The sequence below is a fragment of the Cnephaeus nilssonii genome (assembly GCF_951640355.1).
Source record: "Cnephaeus nilssonii genome assembly, chromosome: 1".
Taxonomy (NCBI): Eukaryota; Metazoa; Chordata; class Mammalia; order Chiroptera; family Vespertilionidae; genus Cnephaeus; species Cnephaeus nilssonii.
In genome coordinates, this window is record NC_137072.1 from 56,569,167 (window position 1) to 56,591,002 (window position 21,836).

The 21,836-nt window shown below is 38.8% G+C and overlaps 1 protein-coding gene across 2 annotated transcripts in view; it reads right to left on the reverse strand.

The window, feature by feature from the left end:
• GRID2 (glutamate ionotropic receptor delta type subunit 2) overlaps window positions 1-21,836 on the reverse strand; it is a gene marked incomplete at its 3' end in the record, with an annotated part of 1,404,804 nt that overhangs the window by 582,254 nt on the left and 800,714 nt on the right. For both annotated transcript variants that reach the window (XM_079766351.1, XM_079766350.1), the window contains 2 exons: window positions 14,670-14,843; window positions 4,330-4,491 (listed from right to left, as the gene is read on the reverse strand). In XM_079766351.1, coding sequence (XP_079622477.1) covers window positions 4,330-4,491; window positions 14,670-14,843 — 336 coding nt within the window. The remainder of the gene's footprint in view (window positions 1-4,329; window positions 4,492-14,669; window positions 14,844-21,836) is intronic.

The following is a 21,836-nucleotide window of genomic DNA, read 5'->3' on the forward strand; positions in this document are numbered from 1 at the left end:
TGTAGAGATTTCTGTTAAATGACTTTATAGCCTACATTTAAAAATGGATACTCAATAATATTAAAATTCTCAAGTAGTTACTTGTACAGAGGTTCAACAACATCTATGGAAATGCATTCTTCTTCTTTAGCCAGAGGGTCAATAAAAAGATGGAGACATTTCTGAAAATTTTCTTTGCATGTTGACATATTTATATCTGTTCTACAAATCACAAGTTTTGTGGCCTTGCTGGCCCCTACTAAAAATCTACCTGCAGATCCCAGCCAGGTGAAGCCTTTGCCTCAAGGGTGTGTCCCTAATACCACTGCTCGGGGTTCCCTCTACCAAGAGTTAGGAGTATCATATGTCAGTGGTGAACTAACATCAAATTCAGGAGAAATAGGAAAGAATGCATTAGAGGAGAGCTCTAAAATAATGTGTCCTATGTGGCAGGGTTTACAGGTCAGCTCCAGGCCAGGTCAGCACTGGTTGAGGCTCTCCTGTGGAGGTAGAGTCCTCACCTCTGTGTCTTTGAGATGCAGATTGCCTGACATCCTCACTTGGAGGGATGAAAGGTGATCACCTCCAAAGCACACAGGGCTCTAGAGTGTACCTGGCAGGATATCCCAAGAGAAGTTTTTTATAGTTTACAACAATATAAAGTATTATAATTAAGTGGTAATTTTATTTGAAGATGATATCAATATCTATATGAACAAGGAAAGAGAATAAACTACAAAGAAAGAGTATCAAGATTTAAGTTCCAGAATTAATGAGGTCATTCAAAAATATATCAAACATCAATAACTTCCTATGTACCTACAATCACTAATTAAAATATTACAATAAAATATTTCATGATAGTGTGCACACACACATGCTCACACACCGACTAATATACACAAAAACTCTGTAAAAGTGTATGAGTAAATACAATGAAATATGTATGAAGAAACTATAAATCTTTACTGAGGGCTACAAAGATGACTATATAGATATATGCTATGTTCATGGATGGGAATATTCAATAGTTTAAAAATTATTAGTTCTCTCAAAAATATTCTATAAAATCCAAATAAATATCAATGGCTTGGGCAGTACTGATGCTACCTGGAAGAAATAAACACTTGAGAATTAGCCTCTAAGTTTTGAAAGAAAGAAGAGAACTATGGAAGCACCTATTCTATCAATTCAAAAGATAAGTTATAAAGTTTCAACACAAAAAAGAAATTATAAAGCTTCACCACCTCCCCCTCTGTTGGACATTTATAGTGCTTATGTCAACCGCAGTGCTTTTTAAGTCTTTTGTCTCATCTTCCTAATTAGAATATAAATAATTCAAGGCCAGATTTGTTCTTTAGCTTCTTTGTCTCCTTGCAGCAGAACACAGGCTTTGTACAGTGTATAGGGCATGCCCTAAGGTAGGCATTCAGTGGTTACTTGAATGTAATTAAGAATTTTATCACTAGAATATTCCCAGTGCAATAAAGAGCCTGACCACATTGGTGATGTTTGGTGTTGACTTCTCTTTACGCTTTGCCCTCCCTTTCCCCTTTTGATCCACTCATGGACAGGCTGATTAAAAAAAGTCCATCCTAACTAGAGAGCATTATGCTAAGTGAAATAAGCCAGTCAGAGAAAGATAAATATCACATGATCTCACTCATTTGTGGAATATAATGAACAACATAAACTGATCAACAAAAACAGAACCAGAGACATAGAATCATTAAACAGACTGTACAACCTATGAGGGAAGGCAGGGGGTGAGGGGATAAGAGATCAACCAAAGGACTTGTATGCATGCATATAAGCATAACCAATGGACACAGACAGCAGGGGGGTGAGGGCTTGTGCTGGAGGGTGGGGGTGGTGGGGAACTGGTCAATGGGGGGAAAAAAGAGACTCATGTAAATACTTTTAACAATAAAGAATTACAAAAAAAAAAGTCCATCCTGCCTGGCCAGCATGGCTTCATGGTTGAGAATCTACCTATAAACCAGGAGGTCATGATGGTTTGATTCCCAGCCAGGGTACATGTCCAGGTTGCAGGCTCCATCCCCAGTGGGGCGGTGTGCAGGGGGCAGCCAATCAATGATTCTCTCTCATCATTGATGTTTCTATGTCTCTTTCCCTTTCCCTTCCTCTCTGAAATCAATACATATATCTGGCCATCCTGCATCTCCCTCTTTCACACCCATGGGAATTTTAAGCCACACAAATCTCCAGACCAAGTAAATGGGAACTATTTCCAGCTCCAACCCCTAACCACTACAAAGGCCCAGCCCATTCCCTCTGCTTGGCCCAAGCCAGACTGAACCTGCTGGGGCGCACTCTGCTCTCTCCAGGAGCTCCTGTGTGAGTACAACATTTTCTCTCAAATTCTCTTTGTGTGGAGTATTATCAGCCTCGATATCTGAATGAGATAACCAAAATACTCATATGAAGGAAAGCAGTGAGACTGGGTGGGGGGGAATCAAAATTTTAAGGTTATCTTAAAACATGAAAGAAAAAATAAGAAATTGAAAATTTGCAATCATGTATATAATTTAAACTTAGTTTCTAAATACATAGAATAGATATATTGCTTTAAAAAGTGTCACTAAGAGCTTACAGGGACAAATATGCAAATATTACTCCAAAATAGAGTTTCATAGTTATTATATCATTGTTTTGATTATAAACTTTATTACAGCAACATTTTACATATTGAATTGCTCCAGGAGAAAAAGCTACATTTAGTGGTGTCTTCGTTTCCCTCTTACTGATACTCTCACTACATAAGAGTTGCCTAAGCAACATCCTGAACTATTATTCTGTCTTTATGAGACAGCTTCAGGGAAATGAATATATTCAAGTTCTGCATTTTAGCCAAACTATGAATTAATAAATTAGTAGGTTCAGAATCATGTTCAGCAATCTCCCTTGGATCCATACCTGCCTATTCTCCACATAGAGAGATTCTGGCAACACCTTGAGTTTAAATTTGACTTATCTATTTCCAGTTGAAAAATATTTCTCTGCCAATATATTCAACACATTTAATTTTCAAATACTTCTGTTGATAAGAACCCAAATTCCCATGAAAGTGATTATTTTGCAAAAAGGAAGCAGTACATGCCTGGCTGGTGTGGCTCAATGGTTGAGCATCGATCCATGAACCCAAGAGATCACTGGTTCAATTCCCGGTTGGGACACATGCCTGTAGGGGGTGTGCAGACGGCAGCCAATAGATGTTTCATTCTCACATGGATGTTTCTCCCTCTCTATCCCTTCCTCCCTTCCTCTCTCTCTCAAATCAATAAAATTTTTAAAAAATAATAAAATAAAAAATATTTTTTATAAAAGGAAGCACTACTAAGATAAAGGTATAGGCTAGTTTCCACTTGAAACGTTTCTTTCTTCCATTTCTTGGTTTTTGTATTTCTAGTTCATTTCTAATGCTAAATTTTGAGACTTTTCCTTGGATTTTCTAAATGCATTCATGTTTCATTTGACTAGCTATTTCTCTTTTTGCTTCAGGAGAGAACGGCAAACATATGCCGAAAGAAAAAGGATTGGTAAAATAAAGAACATAAACATTCAAATGTCTGTCTCCTTTCTGTAAAGGGTTCAGGAGAAATTTGTTTGTTTTATTAATCATTTCATTTTAAATCCAAGAAGCTGTGCGAGACAAATGGAAAATGCCAGCAAGGATGACATGACAAAGAGGCTAATAAACTGCAGAATGCTTATACCACCGAGAGAAGCTGAACAGCATAAACTGCCTCCCTGGAATGGAATAGGTAGCTAAGGTGAAAGAGGTCACAGCCAGGCTCAACACTACACTGACAGTGAAGAAGAAGAAGAATGCCATCAAGTATCAAATAGTTCCCAAATGCTGCAAAATATTAACTGTTTATGAACTACACCTTCATTATAACATAAAGACCATCCAATGTCTCACCATGTATCAGCTAAATGGTAGAAACAGCTAACTCTATAGCTCTTCTTCTTTTTTTTTTTTTCAGTGTAAAGAAAAAAGCTTTTTGTATTTTGTGACAGGCACCAAACCAATTTAAGCACCTCTAACCCTAATAATATAACCAAAGCAATTTAAAATATTTCAACCACTAACTTTTTACCTAAGTAAAATTCCCTTGCAAATAAATAAAGGGCCCCTGTTTTGTTATGTGTGTAAATTTCTGTCCTTTTATTTTTAACATTTCATTTCTCCATTACATGGTGTTGTGCTTTGAACTGGCAGCAATATTGGGGGGCGGGGATCCTTCTAAAAGATATCTCTTCAAAATATGATCCATTGTATCCTCTTTATGGAAAATCAGGAGTGAAATGCTAGTCAGAGGTTACCTTCTTGATGGTTTCCAGCATGGACCGCCCCCCCTGCCAGGGTTTGGAGCTCTTCCTGATACATGACAGACTCGCCATGCTGTGCCACTTCCGGTCCTCCAGCTTCTTATGGAAAGCATTAGCAAGCAGAAGCACCGTGTCATATATGTAAAGGTTTGAAATCTGAAAAGACATTACACAGTAATCATTAGAATCACCGACGCCAACCATCAAGAATATGGAGAAAATCATCAGTTCCGCTGCCTCCACTGGTGTAGTAGATGGCTGGTTTGCTGGGTTATTTATTAAGCAAAAGGCTTCTTTTTTCATTTCCCTGGCAATTTTGCCATTGAGAATGAAGTCTTACCTGATTGTATGCTTCAATTGCCTTTTCAGCTTATTTAGGTGTGAAAGAGAAGATTAAAAAAAGAGAAGTTTCGACAGAGGCAAGGCTGTTAGTGTCAGACCTCAGAAAATCACTGGCCCTTATTTCTTTCTGAGGAGGTAAAGATCTAAGGGCTTAAGATTGGGAGGGCAAACTGAATAATACATTTTCTGAATATGTCAAGTTTTTGCATTCTGTTTATTCAGATGGAGAAATATCAATTTGATCTTACCTATCAGATGAGTGTGGTGTCATAGTTATAAAAAAAAGAAAATAGCCATCTGTGTGAACATTTGTGTCTATGGGAATTCAGTAATAAAAAAAAAATGGGAGAAAGTAGCATCATTTATAAACATTACATTGACCAAGAATCTATACAAAATTATAGATGTATACATGTGCATTGTTACTCATTATCATGACATACCTTGAAAATTGACTTTGTGAATTCATATCTATACTAAAGCTTTCTTTTTTTAAAGTAATCATATTATTATCTTCCTCCTATGTAGATTGAAACAGGAATTATAGAAATGTTTGGTAAGAGCTATTGTAGTCTTACAGTTAACTCTTGCCAGAATTGCTATCCATACTATTACTAGTAACTACTGAAGGTGTCTATTTTTCAAATAAATTAGAAAATATTTACAAAACATAACACCAAGAGATACCCAGTGCTGATATAAGTTGTTAAATGTGATATTATAACCTCTATGAAGGAAAAATCAAACATAAAATTAAAAGTGACAAATCAGCCTAGACAGCATGGCTCAGTGGATAGAGCGTCGGCCTGTGAACTGAAAGGCCTCAGGTTTGATTCCAGCCAAGGGCATGTACCTTGGTTGCAGGCACATCCCCAGCAGGATGTGTGCAGGAGGCAGTTGATCGATGTTTCTCTCTCATCGATGTTTCTAACTCTCTATTCCTCTCCCTTCCTCTCTGTAAAAAATCGATAAAATTTTTTTTTTTTAAAGTGACAAAACAGCCTGGCCAGCATGGCTCAGTGGTTGAGAGTCCACCTTTGAACCAGGAGGTCACATTCGGTTCCCGGTCAGGGCACATGCCCTGACGCGGGCTTGCTCCCCAGAGGGAGGCATGCAGGAAGCAGCCAATCAATGATTCTCTCATCATTGATGTTTCTATCTCTCTCTTCCTCTCCTTTCCTCTCTGAAATCAATTAAAATATATATTTTTTAAAATGAGGAATCAACATAACTATGAAAATCAAATCCATCTTAGAGCATTTAAATATTTCCAGAAATTTTGGTGTCTTACCCCTTTTTTCCCCTGAAAACAAATGGGACGGCCTATTCACTGCCCTTTGCTTATAATTAATCATGAAGGAATCTTATAAAATTGCCTTCCCCCATCACAGAATAGTATTGTTTACCTATTAGGATAATGAGAGTTTGATACTATTGAGCAACTGTTAATAAGCATTTCCTAACAGGGCCTGTGAGTTTTTCATTATTAATTGGCAAATCTTTAATCATTTGTGTTTTTAAGCATTATTTTATATGCATAAAACTTAAGGGAGGTCGTTCTTTCTTTAAAGAGACATTGAATACTCTTATGAACTATGTGAAATACAGATTTGTTCTTTGTAAGGACATATGAGAGAAGACTATTCTCCATTGGCCTCCTGACTCTGTCTCTCATGCCCCTCCCCCTGCCAAATAATTACTAGAGAGACTAGGGGTGGGAGGGTGAGAGGGGTTTGGCCAAAATGTACAATAAATGAAGAGTGAGATTTGAAGTTAAAAGTGGCTAATGAATCAAAATTTAGTCTGAATTAGACTGTGAAGACCCAAAAGGAGAACCTAGAAGAAACATGAAGAATGAGTAGGCTGTATCCAAATATCCAGGACAAACTTTTGATGATCTCTCAATTATCTGCAATAATCTGGCCTTTTCTAACCTCTCCCAGCTCCAGGTCTTAAATTGGCTCTCTCTCTCTCTCTCTCTCTCTCTCTCTCTCTCTCTCTCTCTCTCTCTGGTTTTATTTTGCTTCTCTCTCTGACTGATTGCTTTAAGTGCATGTATGTGATTGATGTGGAAGCATTCTTTGATGTCTATTTATCTTTCCCCAACTACTTAATTCCCTCTAATGCTCAATTCCTAGGTATCCAACTAGGTGAATCGTACCCTAACAGCTCTCAGCACCCTCCCCATGTTAGGGCTCATTGGGCAGTCATTTTATCTCCTGTAACACTCAGTGCATACTTCTAATGAAACATATCATCATGCTAAGATTCTTTTAAAATCTGCCTTTCACACTAGAATATGAGTTTTTTCTGGCCAGGGGCTCATATTGTATACATTTTCTCCTTTGTATTTTTGTTTCCTTTATTATTTATTTCCCCTTGAGTTACTCTTCAGGCGTCCTCAAACTACGGCCTGCGAGCCACATGCAGGTGTTTTTGCCGTTTTATTTTTTTACTTCAAAATAAGATATGTGCAGTGTGCATAGGAATTTGTTCATAGTTTTTTTTAAACTATAGTCTGGCCCTCCAATGGTCTGAGGGACAGTGAACTGGCTCCCTGTTTAAAAAGTTTGAGGACCCTTGGCTAGAGCTTAGCACATGCAGTGATTTGTTTTTTGATAAATAGGTATTAAAAAGAATGGGGAAAAAAGAACATCAAGTTTAACGGCAGGTAGGTTTGACAGAAGTCAAGCAGTGAGAAACTTGACAACACGGATGCCAACCATACCTGACATGTCTGTGGCACAGTCTCTTTTGCACACCTTGAGGCATGTACTTGGAGCATCCATGCTGGTTTGAAAGGTGAGTGCATTGAACTCAACATGTGACAGATGATATAATCAAATGACTGCCTCTTCTCATTTGCCCACGTTCCAAACTACAGGATCCAAAGGGGATGTTGGCATTCTCTGAGCTTTGAATTACCTCTTCTTTTTTTTTTTTTTTTTTTTTTTTTTTTTTTTTTTTTTTTTTTTTTTTTTTTTAGGTAAGTGCCTAATCTCCCTCTTTCCCGTGCCACAATTTATTAGCCCTTTTCTGCCATCATCTGCTGACCTCCTGGTCACTCTTTATTCACCAGGTCTTCGACTCCTCCCTCACAATGATCCCAAACTATCCTCCTGCATTAAAAAGATCATTTTGATTTCCACAAAGATGATCTTTACTTCCATTCTGGCTACAACCAATATAAGTAACTATTGACTAGACACAAACACACACCACCTCTAATATCTTAAACACCAGCATCCCACCATCTGACCAATCATTTCTCTCCACTTTACTGTCACTACACTTGTTTTCTGACTTCACTGAACCACCAGCACCCACCTCCTCTACATAACAACCTTCCAATATTTCACACCATCTATTACTTGCTCTGAAACACCTTCTTTTACTTAAGTTGTTTATCATCTAGTATAATTTCTAAGCTGTTCATCATCTCAGCTCTCTTCTCTGTCTTCCTTTTATGTTTCAATGTTTCTGCTCAAAGTCTGATACTCAGAACTGACACATTATTGCAGATATGATCTGACTAGGAGAGAGATAAGGTCTATCTCTCTTGATCTTAGCGAAATGCTTCTGACATAGAGACCAAGATTCCATTAGAAAAATTTAGAGCACATATGCTCTGTGCTATGCTCGTACCAAATCTCACTTCATCTCTACAGCCTTAAACAGCTGTCATCCTAGGTCCCATTCATCTAGACATCCTGTAATTGATTTTAAACCTATATTTTATCTCTGTGAAATTTCAACTTTCAGGCTTATTATTCAGTAAATATTAACACCTTGGATCTTGATTATATAACACAATATAAACTTTCTCCCCTAGCTTTATGTTATTTAAAAATTTTTGATAGGCATATTTTCTTCATTTTTCTTCATGTATTGATAAACATTTTAAAATATTAGACCCAAGAATAGAATCTTCTGGGTGACCATAGAGTAGTTCCTTGTAGGATATTTATCATTGTGGTTTGAGTATTCCTCTAGTTACACACTTCACAAACTGAGGGTAACAAAAGACCTGGTGGTAAATTGTGGATACAAGGAAATATTCAAAGCTACAGAACATATCTGAGCCATGTCTGAGGTATACCAATTTTGCTTGAAGATTTGAGGTGAGGGGGAAAAAACAACTAAGAAATTTAGCTGGTAAATTATTTGAAATAAACTCATGTGTTATAACTTTTAAAGAGAATAATGAGACTTTAACATATTTTGAACTTTAAAAAAACCATCTGAGACCAGAGCGTTCACTATCTTCTGTTCTTAGGAGACCTTTTGTCAAAATTTTTGACTGACATCAATCTATCTAGACTTTTCAATGTCTTTCCAAAAGGATTTCATAAGAAAATTTGTAAAACCTTATATAAAAATCAATATACAATACGTATATTTATGACACTATAACAACCTAAAAATTTATATAAGACTTACTTTGGCAGCATTTTCTGTTTAGAAAGTCCTATTGTCTATTTAAAGTTCCCTAAACCATATGTGTAATACTATATTCTACAGTTCATGTAGATATTAATTTTAGTATATTAAACTCTGATTATCAAAATATTTTTGCTTTCTTTTATAAATTAGGACATTCACCAAAGTTTTCTTATACTTGAATTCTCTTCCCAAGTATTTCTCTAGTATTTCTAAATTACAATGTATGATCATATCCACTTGCTTATCCTACCTAATAATAGACAAATATGCAAATTGACTGCACTTTCACTATGCCCAAGCCACACCCACCAACCAATCAGGACAAGTATGCAAATTACCCCAACAAAGATGGTGGCTAATTTTCATATCAAGACAGCGTAGAAAGAAGCCAAGAGCTACAGAAGGGAGCAAAGCTGCGGAGAAGCAAGCAAGCCGGGGGGAGGAGAAGGGAGGAGCGGAGGCGGGGCTGGGGGAGAAGGGAGTAAAGCAGGTGGGCTGGCAGAGAAGGCGGGGCAGGGGAGAAGGGAGGAGCGCAGGCGGGGCCGGGGGAGAAGGGAAAAGCAGGCGGGCTGGCGGAGAAGGCAGGGCGGGGGAGAAGGGAGGAGCAGAGGCGGGGCCAGGGGAGAAGGAAGAAGAGTGGGCGGTCTGGCGGAGAAGGGAGAAAAGCAGGGGGGCTGGCGGAGAAGGCGGGGCGGGGGAGAAGGGAGGAGCAGAGGCGGGGCCAGGGGAGAAGGAAGAAGAGCGGGCGGTCTGGCGGAGAAGGGAGAAAAGCAGGGGGGCTGGCGGAGAAGGCGGGGCGGGGGAGAAGGGAGGAGCAGAGGCGGGGCCAGGGGAGAAGGAAGAAGAGCGGGCGGTCTGGCAGAGAAGGGAGAAAAGCAGAGGGGCTGGCGGAGAAGGCGGGGTGGGGGACAAGGGAGGAGAGCAGGCAGGGCGGGGTAAAGTGCAGCAGGAAACCCTATTGCAGGGTTTTTCCTGCAACGGGAACACTAGTCCTATATAATAAAGAGGTAATATGCAAATTGACCATCACTCCAACACACAAGATGGCCACCCCCATGTGGACACAAGATGGCCTCCACAAGATGGCCTGCAGGGGAGGGCAGCTGTGGGTGAACAGGCCATCATGGGAGGGAAGTTGGGGAGAATCAGGCCTGCAGGGGAGGGCAGTTGGGGGGGACAAGGCCTGCAGGGGAAGGCAGTTGGGGGCAACCAGGCCTGCAGGGGAGGGCAGTTGGGAGGGACCATGCCTGCAGGGGAGGGCTGTTGGGGAAACCAGGCCTGCAGGGGAGGCCAGTTGAGAGTGACCAGGCCAACAGGGGAGGGCAGTTGGGGGAAACCAGACCTGCAGGGGAGGGCAGTTGGGGGTGACCAGACCTGCAGGGGAGGGAAATTAGGGGTGACCGGGCCAGCAGGGGAGGGCAGTTGGGGCAATGGGCCAACAGAGGAGAAGTTAAGTATGGATCAGGCTGGCAGGGGAGTGGTTAGGGGGTGATCAGGCTGGCAGGCAGAAGCAGTTAGGGGCAATCAGATAGGCAGGCAGTCAAGTGGTTGGAAGCCAGCAGTCCTGGATTGTGAGAGGGATGTCCGACTGCCCTCAGACATCCCTCGAAGGGTCCCAGATTGCAGAGGGTGCAGGCTGGGCTGAGGGACACTCCCCATCCCCATGCACAAATTTTGTGCACTGGGCCTCTAGTTTATTATTAAGAGCAATTATTTTTCAAGCCTCATTTTATTTTATTTTTTTAAGATTCCTTTATTTATTTATTTTTGTTTTGTTATCCTCACTATAAGACATTTTTCCATTGATTTTTAGAGATAGTGGAAGGGCAGGGAAGAGACAGAGAGCTGATAGAGACACATTGATTGGTTGCCTCCTGCATGCACCCTGACCAGGGCCAGGGCCAGGGATTGAGTTTGCAATTGAGTATATGCCCTTGACCAGAATCGAACCTGGAATCCTTCAGTCCACAGGCCGATCGATGCTCTATCCACTGAGCCAAACTGGCTAGGAATCATTTTAGAGCAGTAAGGCACACTCTTATAATCTCCAAACCCCGTTTTTTTCCCTAAAACAATGGTTACTTTTTAAAATGACTTTTATTTAAACCTTTGCAATTTGAAGACAATATTTTTTAGATGGAGAAAACAGAAGCAAAAATATTTAAACATTTCTGTTTTCTTTCCATTATCAGTCAAGCTAACATTAGTTTCACCGAGCAATAAGCTCACTTCCTTTTTGCTAAAAACTGTTTCTAGCTAAAATATTTACTTAATACTTGAGGCCTGGTGCATGAAAATTCATGCACTGGAGGGGGTCCCTCAGCCCGGCCTGCCCCTTCTCACAGTCCGGGAGCCCTCAGGGGCAGGAGGCGACCCTGTGATCAGGGGAAGGTGACACCCCCATTACACCTCTGCTGCTGCCACTGCTGGCAGAGCAAGCCTCGGCTGGCCCTGGTTACCTGAGCCTCGGGCAGCCCTGGTTGGCTGGGAAGCCGCCATCTGAGGCTTCCCTGTGCCTCGGGCCAGCCTGGCGGCTGGGGGGCTGAGGGGACTGGGGGACTCCGGAGGCAGGCACGTGGCAAAGCCAGGCCCGCCCAGCTTGCTGCATGCCTGCTGCCCCAGCCGGGCTGAGGGGACTGGGCACTGCCATCTTGTGGCTGTGGACACCGCCATCTTTGACCGTGTGGCAGTCAATTAGCGTATTCCCTCCTTATTGGCTGTGGGTGCCACCATCTTTGTGACGGTGTGAGGGTCAATTAGCATATTCTCTCTTTATTCGATAGGATTTATTTTGCAACTTCAGCTAAGCCTTGATTTTATTCTTTCTGGCATTGATTTAAAAAATTTGGAAACTTGTTTTTTGTTCTTTCTAAATCTTACTTCTCTTTCTGTGCATATTAAAATATATAATAAATCAGAGATCTGTACACAGTCTCATTGTACCCTCTTCTCCTTTGTTGTGTTGATTATTGTGATTTTATGTTGAATTTTTATTTTTAGAGCTCACTTGAGTCATATTTTCAAATCTTTATTTTTTGAGTTATTTTTAGTTATACCTTGCTAATACAAGCATCTGTGATCATATTTACCTGAATTGCTTTTTAAAAAAATTGTTTTTGTATTGATTTCAGAGAGGAAGGGAGAGGGAGAGCGAGAAAGAAACATCAATGATGAGAGAGAATCATTGATCAGCTGCCTCCCGCACGCCCCCTACTGGGGATAGAGCCTGCAACCCAGGCATGTGGCCCTGGCTGGAATCCAACCTGGGACCCCCCTAGTCCATAGGCAGACACTCTATCCACTGAGCCAAACCAGCCAGGGCTACCTGAATTGTTTTATTGATGAACTCCAAGATGAGAGTGTCACTTCTCCTAATCGCCTATTCCCAAATTCTCAGTATTTTTTCTTGTTGCTTTGTTTAACGTTAGTGAGATAACAGTTTCACAGAGGCAAGCCTCTATACCAAATGCTCTGCTTTTAGTGGAACATTTTAAATTCAAGAGTCTTGCATTTAGACTCAATTATATAAATCTTCACTTATCAAAGTGTTTGTCAGTTTTCCTTTTTTATATTAATTGTTTGGTTAAATTTTATTATTACATAATAGGAAAGTTACTGTGTAACAAACTCTCAAAGAAAAAGTAATTGTCTTGCTTCTTCCCACCTGTGTGTTTGAGGGAGTGAGAGGAAGGTGTGGGATAGAGGGGTGGTGCTTCATCTACAGCCTTAATTCATCAGACAGGTCAGGGAATATAAAGCTAAATAAAATATTTGTTTCCTGGATTTCAAGATATAAATTAATTGAATCAGAATGGTTACTCTGTTAGATTAATGTGCTTCAAAATCTGTGTAGCTACTTCCTGCTTTAACAATTTGTATGCTTTCTGATACTTCTTTTTACAGAAAACAGTCTTAAATATTTTAAGATTTTCTGAATGAAAGTTCTTTCATGTTTTTCTACAATTGAAATTCTATCATTTCCACATCAATTATACTCATGACCAATTAATATGGAAAGCTGGGTCATTATAAGCATTCAATAAGACAGGCATTAAAATTTAGACAGGTGTTGTTTACACTTCAGAGTGACTTATTTTGACCACTGCCTTCTCCTTAATTACATTAAAATCCACAAATATTCACAAAGGTGCAAAGCACTGGGGCAGGTATGATGGGAGAAGTAAAGATAGACTAGTAATTGATGGGGTTTTAAGATGTCATGTGCTAGAGGGAACATGTTCTAAAAGAGCTTAAAATCGAGTAGGAAACAAAGTTCTATGGGCAATGATCCCTAATGGGCTGCCCAGTACTTCATGCAGCTCCCTGCAATGGCAGTAAGTATGAAAAAATAGTTTGGGTATGTAATAACTCATTTAAAAAATCCAAACATAACCAAAGATAGCGAGACTGGATTTATCATTCAAAAGAAGAGGTAGTTTCGCAAAATTCCCTTATTTATCTAGTATTATTGGGGATGAACTAGTTCTAATAGGGTTATATTTCCAAAATATTCAAACTGATCATCTCTAAGTACTAAAATATTTTGATAATAAACATTTTGAAGAAATAGTTTTCTGAAATATATATTTTTCTGACTTCTGAAATTGACCATGACTTTAATCTTTGTTGATATCTCAGGGCTACTGTTTAAATACTAATATGCTGGCAGTACACTACAGTGATACCCTTAGGAACTGTTTCATGACACAGAGTTTTTTGTTTTTGTTTTTTTTACAAAAGTCCTTCACAGATAAAATATTTGAATTAGATTTCTGATTGATTTCTTTTTTCCTGCCTCTTGCTTTGCTAGAGAGTGAACCTTATAGCTCCCTACTGTTATCCTCACACCTGCCTTTTGTAATCCCCTTTCAAATTGACATATTGAAATCCCTGTGCAAAGAGAAATAAAACAAAAATATCTGATGGGATTTTCCTTAAGAGAAAGAAATAGGCTCTTGGTGAGTACTTAAAGGGCATTTTTATGAGGTAACTTCAGGGACTTGGTGTTCTCTATTTTGCTGCTCAGAAATTTTATTTTCAAATTCTTTGCTGTACTCCGAATAGCGAAGATCTGAGTTAAATATGATTATATAACACTATAGCATTGCTTGCATTTTTAAATAAAATTTTTGTGAACTACTTCAAACTGGACACTAATCTTTAAAAAGAAAGCCTATGTCCTTGTTATGTCAAAAAATCCAATCAAATTTATTAGATCAATAATTTGGAGCTTGGCATTAAGGAGTATCAATTTCACATTCTACCATGAGAAGTGCTATGGATCTATTTACCTGCTGAGAAGAAAATAACCTTTACTTATTATATTATTATGAAACAAGTAGATATTTTGCTAAAATGAAGTTATAAAGATAAAAAGAAACAACAACACAGATTCTTTGTGCTTCCTAAGATGCTTCGACATAATAAGTTGCTGGAGAAGGGGCATAGTTCAGAAATTGCAAACATGTAAAATTCTAAATCCAATACAACTCTCTACAACTGCACAGCAAAGCACCGTAGAAAGAAACACTCCAACACTTAGAATATACCTCCATATTCTGAGCAAATGGGTCCTTTGGATCACACAATGTTGAAGATATTCGATGGTTGCCACGGAAACATCGCTGACTTATGTTCTGGGGGACTGGGAATGTCTGCCGAATGATAGTTAGCCTTCCAATTGACCTTCTTACAAGTTCCTGTACATCCATTTCACTTATTTCCTATAAGATAAGAAATGGAAGAATTAGAAATGCTTAATACAGTAACAGAAACACAACATCTATTAATAAGCTGTTATCTGGAAATGCTAAGGGTTACTGTAATGCATTTACTTAATGCTTAGCCCTCAGACAAATGAAAACAACATATACTCATTAAAATGATCAACTCATTTGTATTTGCTGTCTGTGTTTACATTATGTCCATTAATGCTTAAACAATTCCAAACGGGAGCAACTGACTTAAATATAGGGTGCCCCCTCAAAAGTGTATACCATATACACACTTTGAATAATCATAAAGATAGTGTTTATTAAAGTGTATTTCATTTTCAAAAGTGAGCTATAAGCTGTTAAAGTATGTATACATTTTTGGGACACCCTGTATACTTTATTAATAGCAAGTTTATAATTTGTTACGTTGAATACTGTAGAAAAATATGGGTTATCTACACATCAAAAAATCACAAAATAAGTTGCTATTATAATTCATTATTCATTAATGTATTTCAAGGTACTTTGAGTACCTAGGAAGATAGTTGCAATGAAAGAGTAACATGTATTGTTCCTAGCAATTAAAAATGGGGCTCTTTAATAAGGCAAGTAGAGTGAGCAAGAGGAGATATTATTTTTTTAAATAAATCTTTATTGTTCAGATTATTACAGGTGTTCCTCTTTCCCCTCCCCCCCCCATAGCTCCCCTCCACCTGATTCCCCACCCCCCCCATGCCCTTAACCCCTGCCACTGTCTTCATCCATAGGTGTAAGATTTTTGTCCAATCTCTTCCTGCACCCCTCAGACCCCCTTCCCCCTGATAACTGTCTGTCCCTTCCCTTTCTATGTCCCTGATTCTATTGTATTCACCAGTCCATTCTGTTCTTCAGATTTTTTATTCACTTGATTTTTAGATTCACTTGTTGGTAGGTATGTATTTGATGTCTTTTTGTTGTTCATAATTTTTACCTTTACCTTTTTTTTCTTCTTCCTCTTCTTAAAGAATACTTTTCAGCATTTCATGTAATCCTGGTTTGGTGGTGATGAACTCCTTTAGCTTTTTCTTGTCTGTGAAGCTCTTCGTATGACCTTCAATTCTGAATGATAGCTTTGCTGGGTAGAGTAATCTTGGTTGTAGGTTCTTGCTGTTCATCACTTTGAATATTTCTTGCCACTCCCGTCTGGCCTGCATAGTTTCTGTTGAGAAATCAGCTGACAGTTGTAGGGATACTCCCTTGTAGGTAACTAACGGTTTTTCTCTTGCTGCTTGTAAGATTCTCTCTTTGTCTTTTGCCCTTGGCATTTTAATTATGATGTGTCTTGGTGTGGTCCTCTTTGGATTCCTCTTGTTTGGGGTTCTGTGCGCTTCCTGAACTTGTAAGTCTATTTCTTTCACCAGGTGGGGGAAGTTTTCTGTCATTATTTCTTCAAATAGGTTTTCAGTATCTTGCTCTCTCTCTTCTTCTGGCACCCCAAAAATTCGGATGTTGGTACGCTTAAAGCCGTCCCAGAGGCTCCTTACGCTATCCTCACACTTTTGGATTCTTCTTTCTTTCCGCCTCTCTGGTTGGGTGTTTTTTGCTTCCTCATATTCCAGATCTTTGGTTTGACTCTTCGGGTTCGGTGGTCTACAGTTGAGTTTCTGTATATTCTTTATTTCAGACAGTGTATGCATACTTTCTGACTGGTCCTTTTCAATTTTTTTGGTATTCTCATTAAGGTCCTTGAAGGTCTCTTCAAGTTTCTCAGTGGTTTTTAGAAGATTTTTGAGTAACCTTATAAATGTGGTTCTGAACACTGTGTTGTCCAGTAGTTTACTTTCCTCCATCTCTCCTATTCGTGACATACTTCGGTGTTTCCGCATTTTGGCTGCCTCCCTGTGTTGATGGAGTGGCTTTGTGTGGTCAGTGACCTATAGGGGCCGGTAGCTCAGCTTCCCAATCACCCTAGGTGGTCGCTCTTGCTACACCTCTTTGTGGGCTTAGTGGAAAATCTTGGTGTAGTTAAAAGCCTTGATTGCTGTTGGTACACTGGGAGGAATTGACCTCCAGGCCAATTGGCTGTGAGGACCTGCTGTGTCTATAATGGAAGCGCTGCTGTGCTGGAGACACGTTTGTGGTACAGGGCTTGTTTGAGTGGGGCTTTGGTGCTCACTGAGTCCGCCTCCCAAATGTGTCACTTATGGATGTGAGGAGTTGAAATCTGGTGTCTCACGCTGACCACTAGGTTCATTGGCTAGTTCAGCTGCTGTCTGAGGCCACCCTGCAGGAGCTACAGTGAGAACTGCTGTCCTCTCCTCCCTGCTTGGAGTTTGGAGGCCTTGGAGCTGTCTGTACGGGGTTGCAAGTTTACTAGTTTAAACTGCAATAGAGAAGGCCATTCATATGCAAAAGCCGCTGCTAGGAGCTTGGGTGTGTTTGTAGATTGTGCGGGGCAAAGTCTCAGGGCGTCACTAGGCTAGGGCGTGGCCAACAGCAATGGCTGGCAGTGACCCGCCTCCAACCGCGTCCCCGCAACTGCGTCCCTGCAGTCTCGCGCCCCGGGGCAGCCAACAATTCTACCTCCACGCAGCTCTGCTAGTAAGCCACCCTCACTTTCCAACCTGCTAGCAGACAGCCCAGTCTTTCCCAGAAACTGGATTTCAGAGAGATTGGGGGCTGGTCTCTCTTTGGATTGAAGAAAGCAACACCCGCCTCCAGCTGGGCTCCGCCGCCAGTTCGTATTGTGCACGCACTCCCCTGTACCTCAGTTTTTCAGCGTTTGTGCCCTGATTGCTCCCGTCTCTTTTGGTCTAGTTGTAGAGGTTCCGCTCAGCCAGCTTTCCCGTGGTTCTGGGTGATAGACATTCTGTCTTTTAGTTGTAGTTTTGGAAATTGTTGTGGGTGGCAGCAGCCCAGATGTTTATCTATGCTGCCATCTTGGATCCTCGTCGAGGAGATATTATTTTTAAAGAATTTTTCCAAACTATCCATGTTAACCTATAGATTTTTCTTGGTTAAAAATAAAGTGCTCACTAAATGTTTAATAAATAATTTAGTATGTAATTGTGGTATTAACATACAGATGAAAACTCTTTTGATTAATACAGAGTGAACCAGGATGAGTGAATGAAGAAGTACAGTTCTTGTTATCCAAATTAATGTTATTTTGTATATGAGTGTTTGCCGAACTGAAAGAAATATCTTTTATACTTTCCCCTGCCTCCCAACTCCAGATTAAATTTTAGGATTTAACTCAATCATGGATGTAGGACAATAAAAATGAAATATTTTTATAACATACACATGTTCAAATTGGAATTAGAATAAAAGTAATCAAAATAAATTTTAGTTTTAAGGCAGTTTTTACTAAAGCAGTTTGTACTTCCTAATGTCCACTGGAACCTCTTAAATCAATGAACCCTTTGTAATGAACTTATTCATTTCAGTAGATTCTAATCACAACAGGAATAAAAGATTTGACATAAACTTAGAATGCAGTGAGCATTCATCAGTTTCTTCTGCTTTGAAGCATATATTAGCTTATTCATCCTTTATTTATGATCTTTATGTAACATAGATTTTCTGAAAATAAAATAACACCTGACATCAGCTGTATCCACTATAATGTCCTGGATTTTTGGTTGATCAAAATGTACTACTCTTAATGTACTATTTTAAAAAAATGGTTTTCTTAATTTAAAATGCCATCTTTTCTCTTTAGTCTGTGTCACCAAAAAACTCTGTCTGGCAAAAAGCAAGTCACTATTTAATTTTCTGTCACCTGCTTACAAAGAAAAATTATACAGTATCCTTCAACATCATTTTTAGCCGTAACCTTAACAAGAAATCTTTTAAATTAATTAATATTGCTATGCAGTTTATTTACATTTTTAAAATTAAAATTCCATATTGTGCAGACATTTTTATTTAAAGGGCAGTGAAAAAATTGTACCACTTTTTCATAATATTAACTCTATTGTAGTGTGTGTTTTTCTTTAACAATACTAAATGTTATCAATGTTTTATCAAACAGTATCATCCCTACCTGGCTCTAGCCATGTTGACCTACAAATCAGCACATCAGAGTAAAAACTTACATTGATAAGTGCCTACTATGTTGGGCAAAACACTAAGATAATATGTTATCTTATTTTCTGCTAAAAACAACAAGGATTCAGGTACTATTAGTCTCACTTTGTAAATAAAGACCTGGAAAGATTCCAAGTTCTTCTTCCAAAATACTCTGTATTTACAGTATCTATATAATAAAAGCCCAAGCGACCGTTATGGCAGAACAACCAGAACAACCAGTTTCTATGATGCGCACTGACCACCAGGGGCAGATGCTGGCGGAAGCCTCTCCCACCTCCATGGCAGTGCTAAGGAGCAGCGAGCCGGCGGTTGGTAAGGAGCGAGGGGTCCCAGACTGCAAGAGGGTACAGGCTGGGCTGAGGGACCTCCTTTCCTCCAGTGCACAAGTTTCATGCACCAGGCCTCTAGTTAATTTATAAATGTCATGAAATGAGACATTCTACAAGCTAATTAATTAAACAAGAAGGTCATATTTCCTTATAAAAACTATTTGGATCAATATTCATGAATGGTGGGATTTAAAACTATAAAGATATATTATTTCAGCATGTAATAGCTTAATGATTCTATAAAGGAATGATAAAGTTACCTCTCATGAATCAAAGTCTTTAAGAAGACTATTTCAAACCCACAAAAAGGGATGACTACCTTTTATAGGTTCCAAAAACTGAAGTTCTTAAGTGTCAGAGCAACTAGAGTATATCTGAGGAAATACCAATTTGAATATATTTTGCCAATTATTATTGAGAAAGAAAAAAGGAAGTAATTTTCTTGGAGGAAAGAATCTGCCATTCTGAATAGAACTAACAGACAGTCTGTCTCAAAAAATTCACTTGCAATTTTAGTTTTGACACATGATTTCAAAAATAGTTTGGCATTGATATAAAACTTGGCTAGGCAGCTATTTTATATGTAGAGAACTTTATTTCTGCATTCTAAAAGATACATTTCAGGAGGGGTAGATGTAATAATGCTATACGGACACTGAAAGCCAAGTGAATACTTAATCTATTAAGAGATCCTTTTACATGAAAAAATCCGTAAGTAAACTTCTTTATTAAAATATTAAGCTATTGTATAACCTATTAGAATTAATATTATTCTAATGCTCTTTTTAAAAATAAACTATTTGATTTTTCTAAACAGTCATGTGAAGAACTAATTCACCACTCCTTTTCCCAAGCCCCCAGTGCCACCAAACATGTCCATCTCTATAAAATATACAGAAATTTCCCGAGTTTTAAAGCATCTTAAGAAGCTGGCTATAAAAATATTTATCTTTTACATATTATTTATATGAATGAGCGTTTATTAAAAAAATTGATATTATGATAAAAAATTGACAAATATGTTTAGTGTACTTAATTTTTTTTTTCTATTTTACTTCTCTAGGAGCAAGGCAAACAGTGTTTTCCTCCCCCCCCAAAAAAATAATTTACATGGATAATCAAAATTATTAAGAATCAAGTCAAAATACCCAATAAAATATTCCTGTTTGCTTTGCTATGATAGTTTAATGTGGGATGAACCCTGAACTGTGTGAGAGTGAAAGAAGAGGAAAGCTACAATATCTGGTAGGAATACAACTCCATCCAGAAACAACCACTTTCAAGAACAAATCTTTTAGGAAAATTGGATCGGTCCTGGATCTTTGTAGGGTATCAGCTTTAGGCTTAAATTAATAGAATTCCAGGGAAGGAAAGACTCCCAAAATCCAATAGTTTGGATGCCAACATATATATAAACTATTTCAGAGAAGGGATCCCTCCCGCCTTTCTCATGCTTCTACCTTCTTTCATCTAACAAAGTTCCCGGATGGCTCATAAAAGGTATCAAGAAAATAATGAATGAATAAATAAATGGCAAGTTTTCACCAAACTGTCTTCTAAAGATAGATACCTGAAATTTTAAGTCTAGACACTGGGATGCTTTAATAACATTAACAATTCTGAATAAAGCAGATGTTAATAATGGTATTGTCAGTGCACTACTGTGTGAAGTTGGAAAAGATTATGCTTTTTGTTGTTGTTTTTGCTAATATGTTTATATTCTTCATGCTTTAGCAAAGATGATCCTTTGATGCTTCCATAAAATTTAACATTAGTGTGAAATAATTATACCAACATTATGTGGAAGCATGGAATAAAACCAGCTGTGGGCTGTGTACCAGCAGGAAGAGGAGCAGAATGGCAACTCTCTGCTTGACAGATTAGTAGTGAGCAGTTCAATTAATCACTAAACTAGAAAAATTGAAAAACATCCATTATACATACAAACTTTTAAAATCTCAACAACTTCTAAACTGCAGAATTCAGCAGTGCTTAACAGAGAATAATGACTTAAACTATTTATTTTTTTAACTTTAGTTTTGTTGTTGACACGATCACAGATGTCCCCATTACCTCCCCCCTCCATTGCCCTTGTCCATCCAGCTCCCCTCTCCCCCTCCCCTCTGGCCATCACCACACTGTTGACTGTGACAATGGGTTATGCATATATGTTCTTTGGCTAATTCCTTCACCTTCTTTAATCTAGTCCTCTCACCCCCTCTGACAGCTGTCAGTCTGTTCATTGTATCCATGCTTCTGCTTCTATTTTGTTCATCAGCTTATTTTGTTCATTGCATTCCATAAGTAAGTGAGATCATATATTTATCTTTCTCTGACTGGTTTACTTCTCTTAGCATAATAATCTCCAGGTCCATCCATGCTGTCACAAAGATTTCCTTCTTTTTTCATGGACTTAAACTATTTAAATAAGAGGTCGTGGCACCAAAGATCCGGTTCAGTATTAGCAGGAATAGAAGGTGCACACAGCATTATACTTCCTGAACCTCTAAAATGTGTGTATGTTCCTGTCAGAATTTCTAACTTTTGTAAAATTTAAATAAAGTGCTAGGACATCTGCTTCAGGACCTTGAAGGAATGA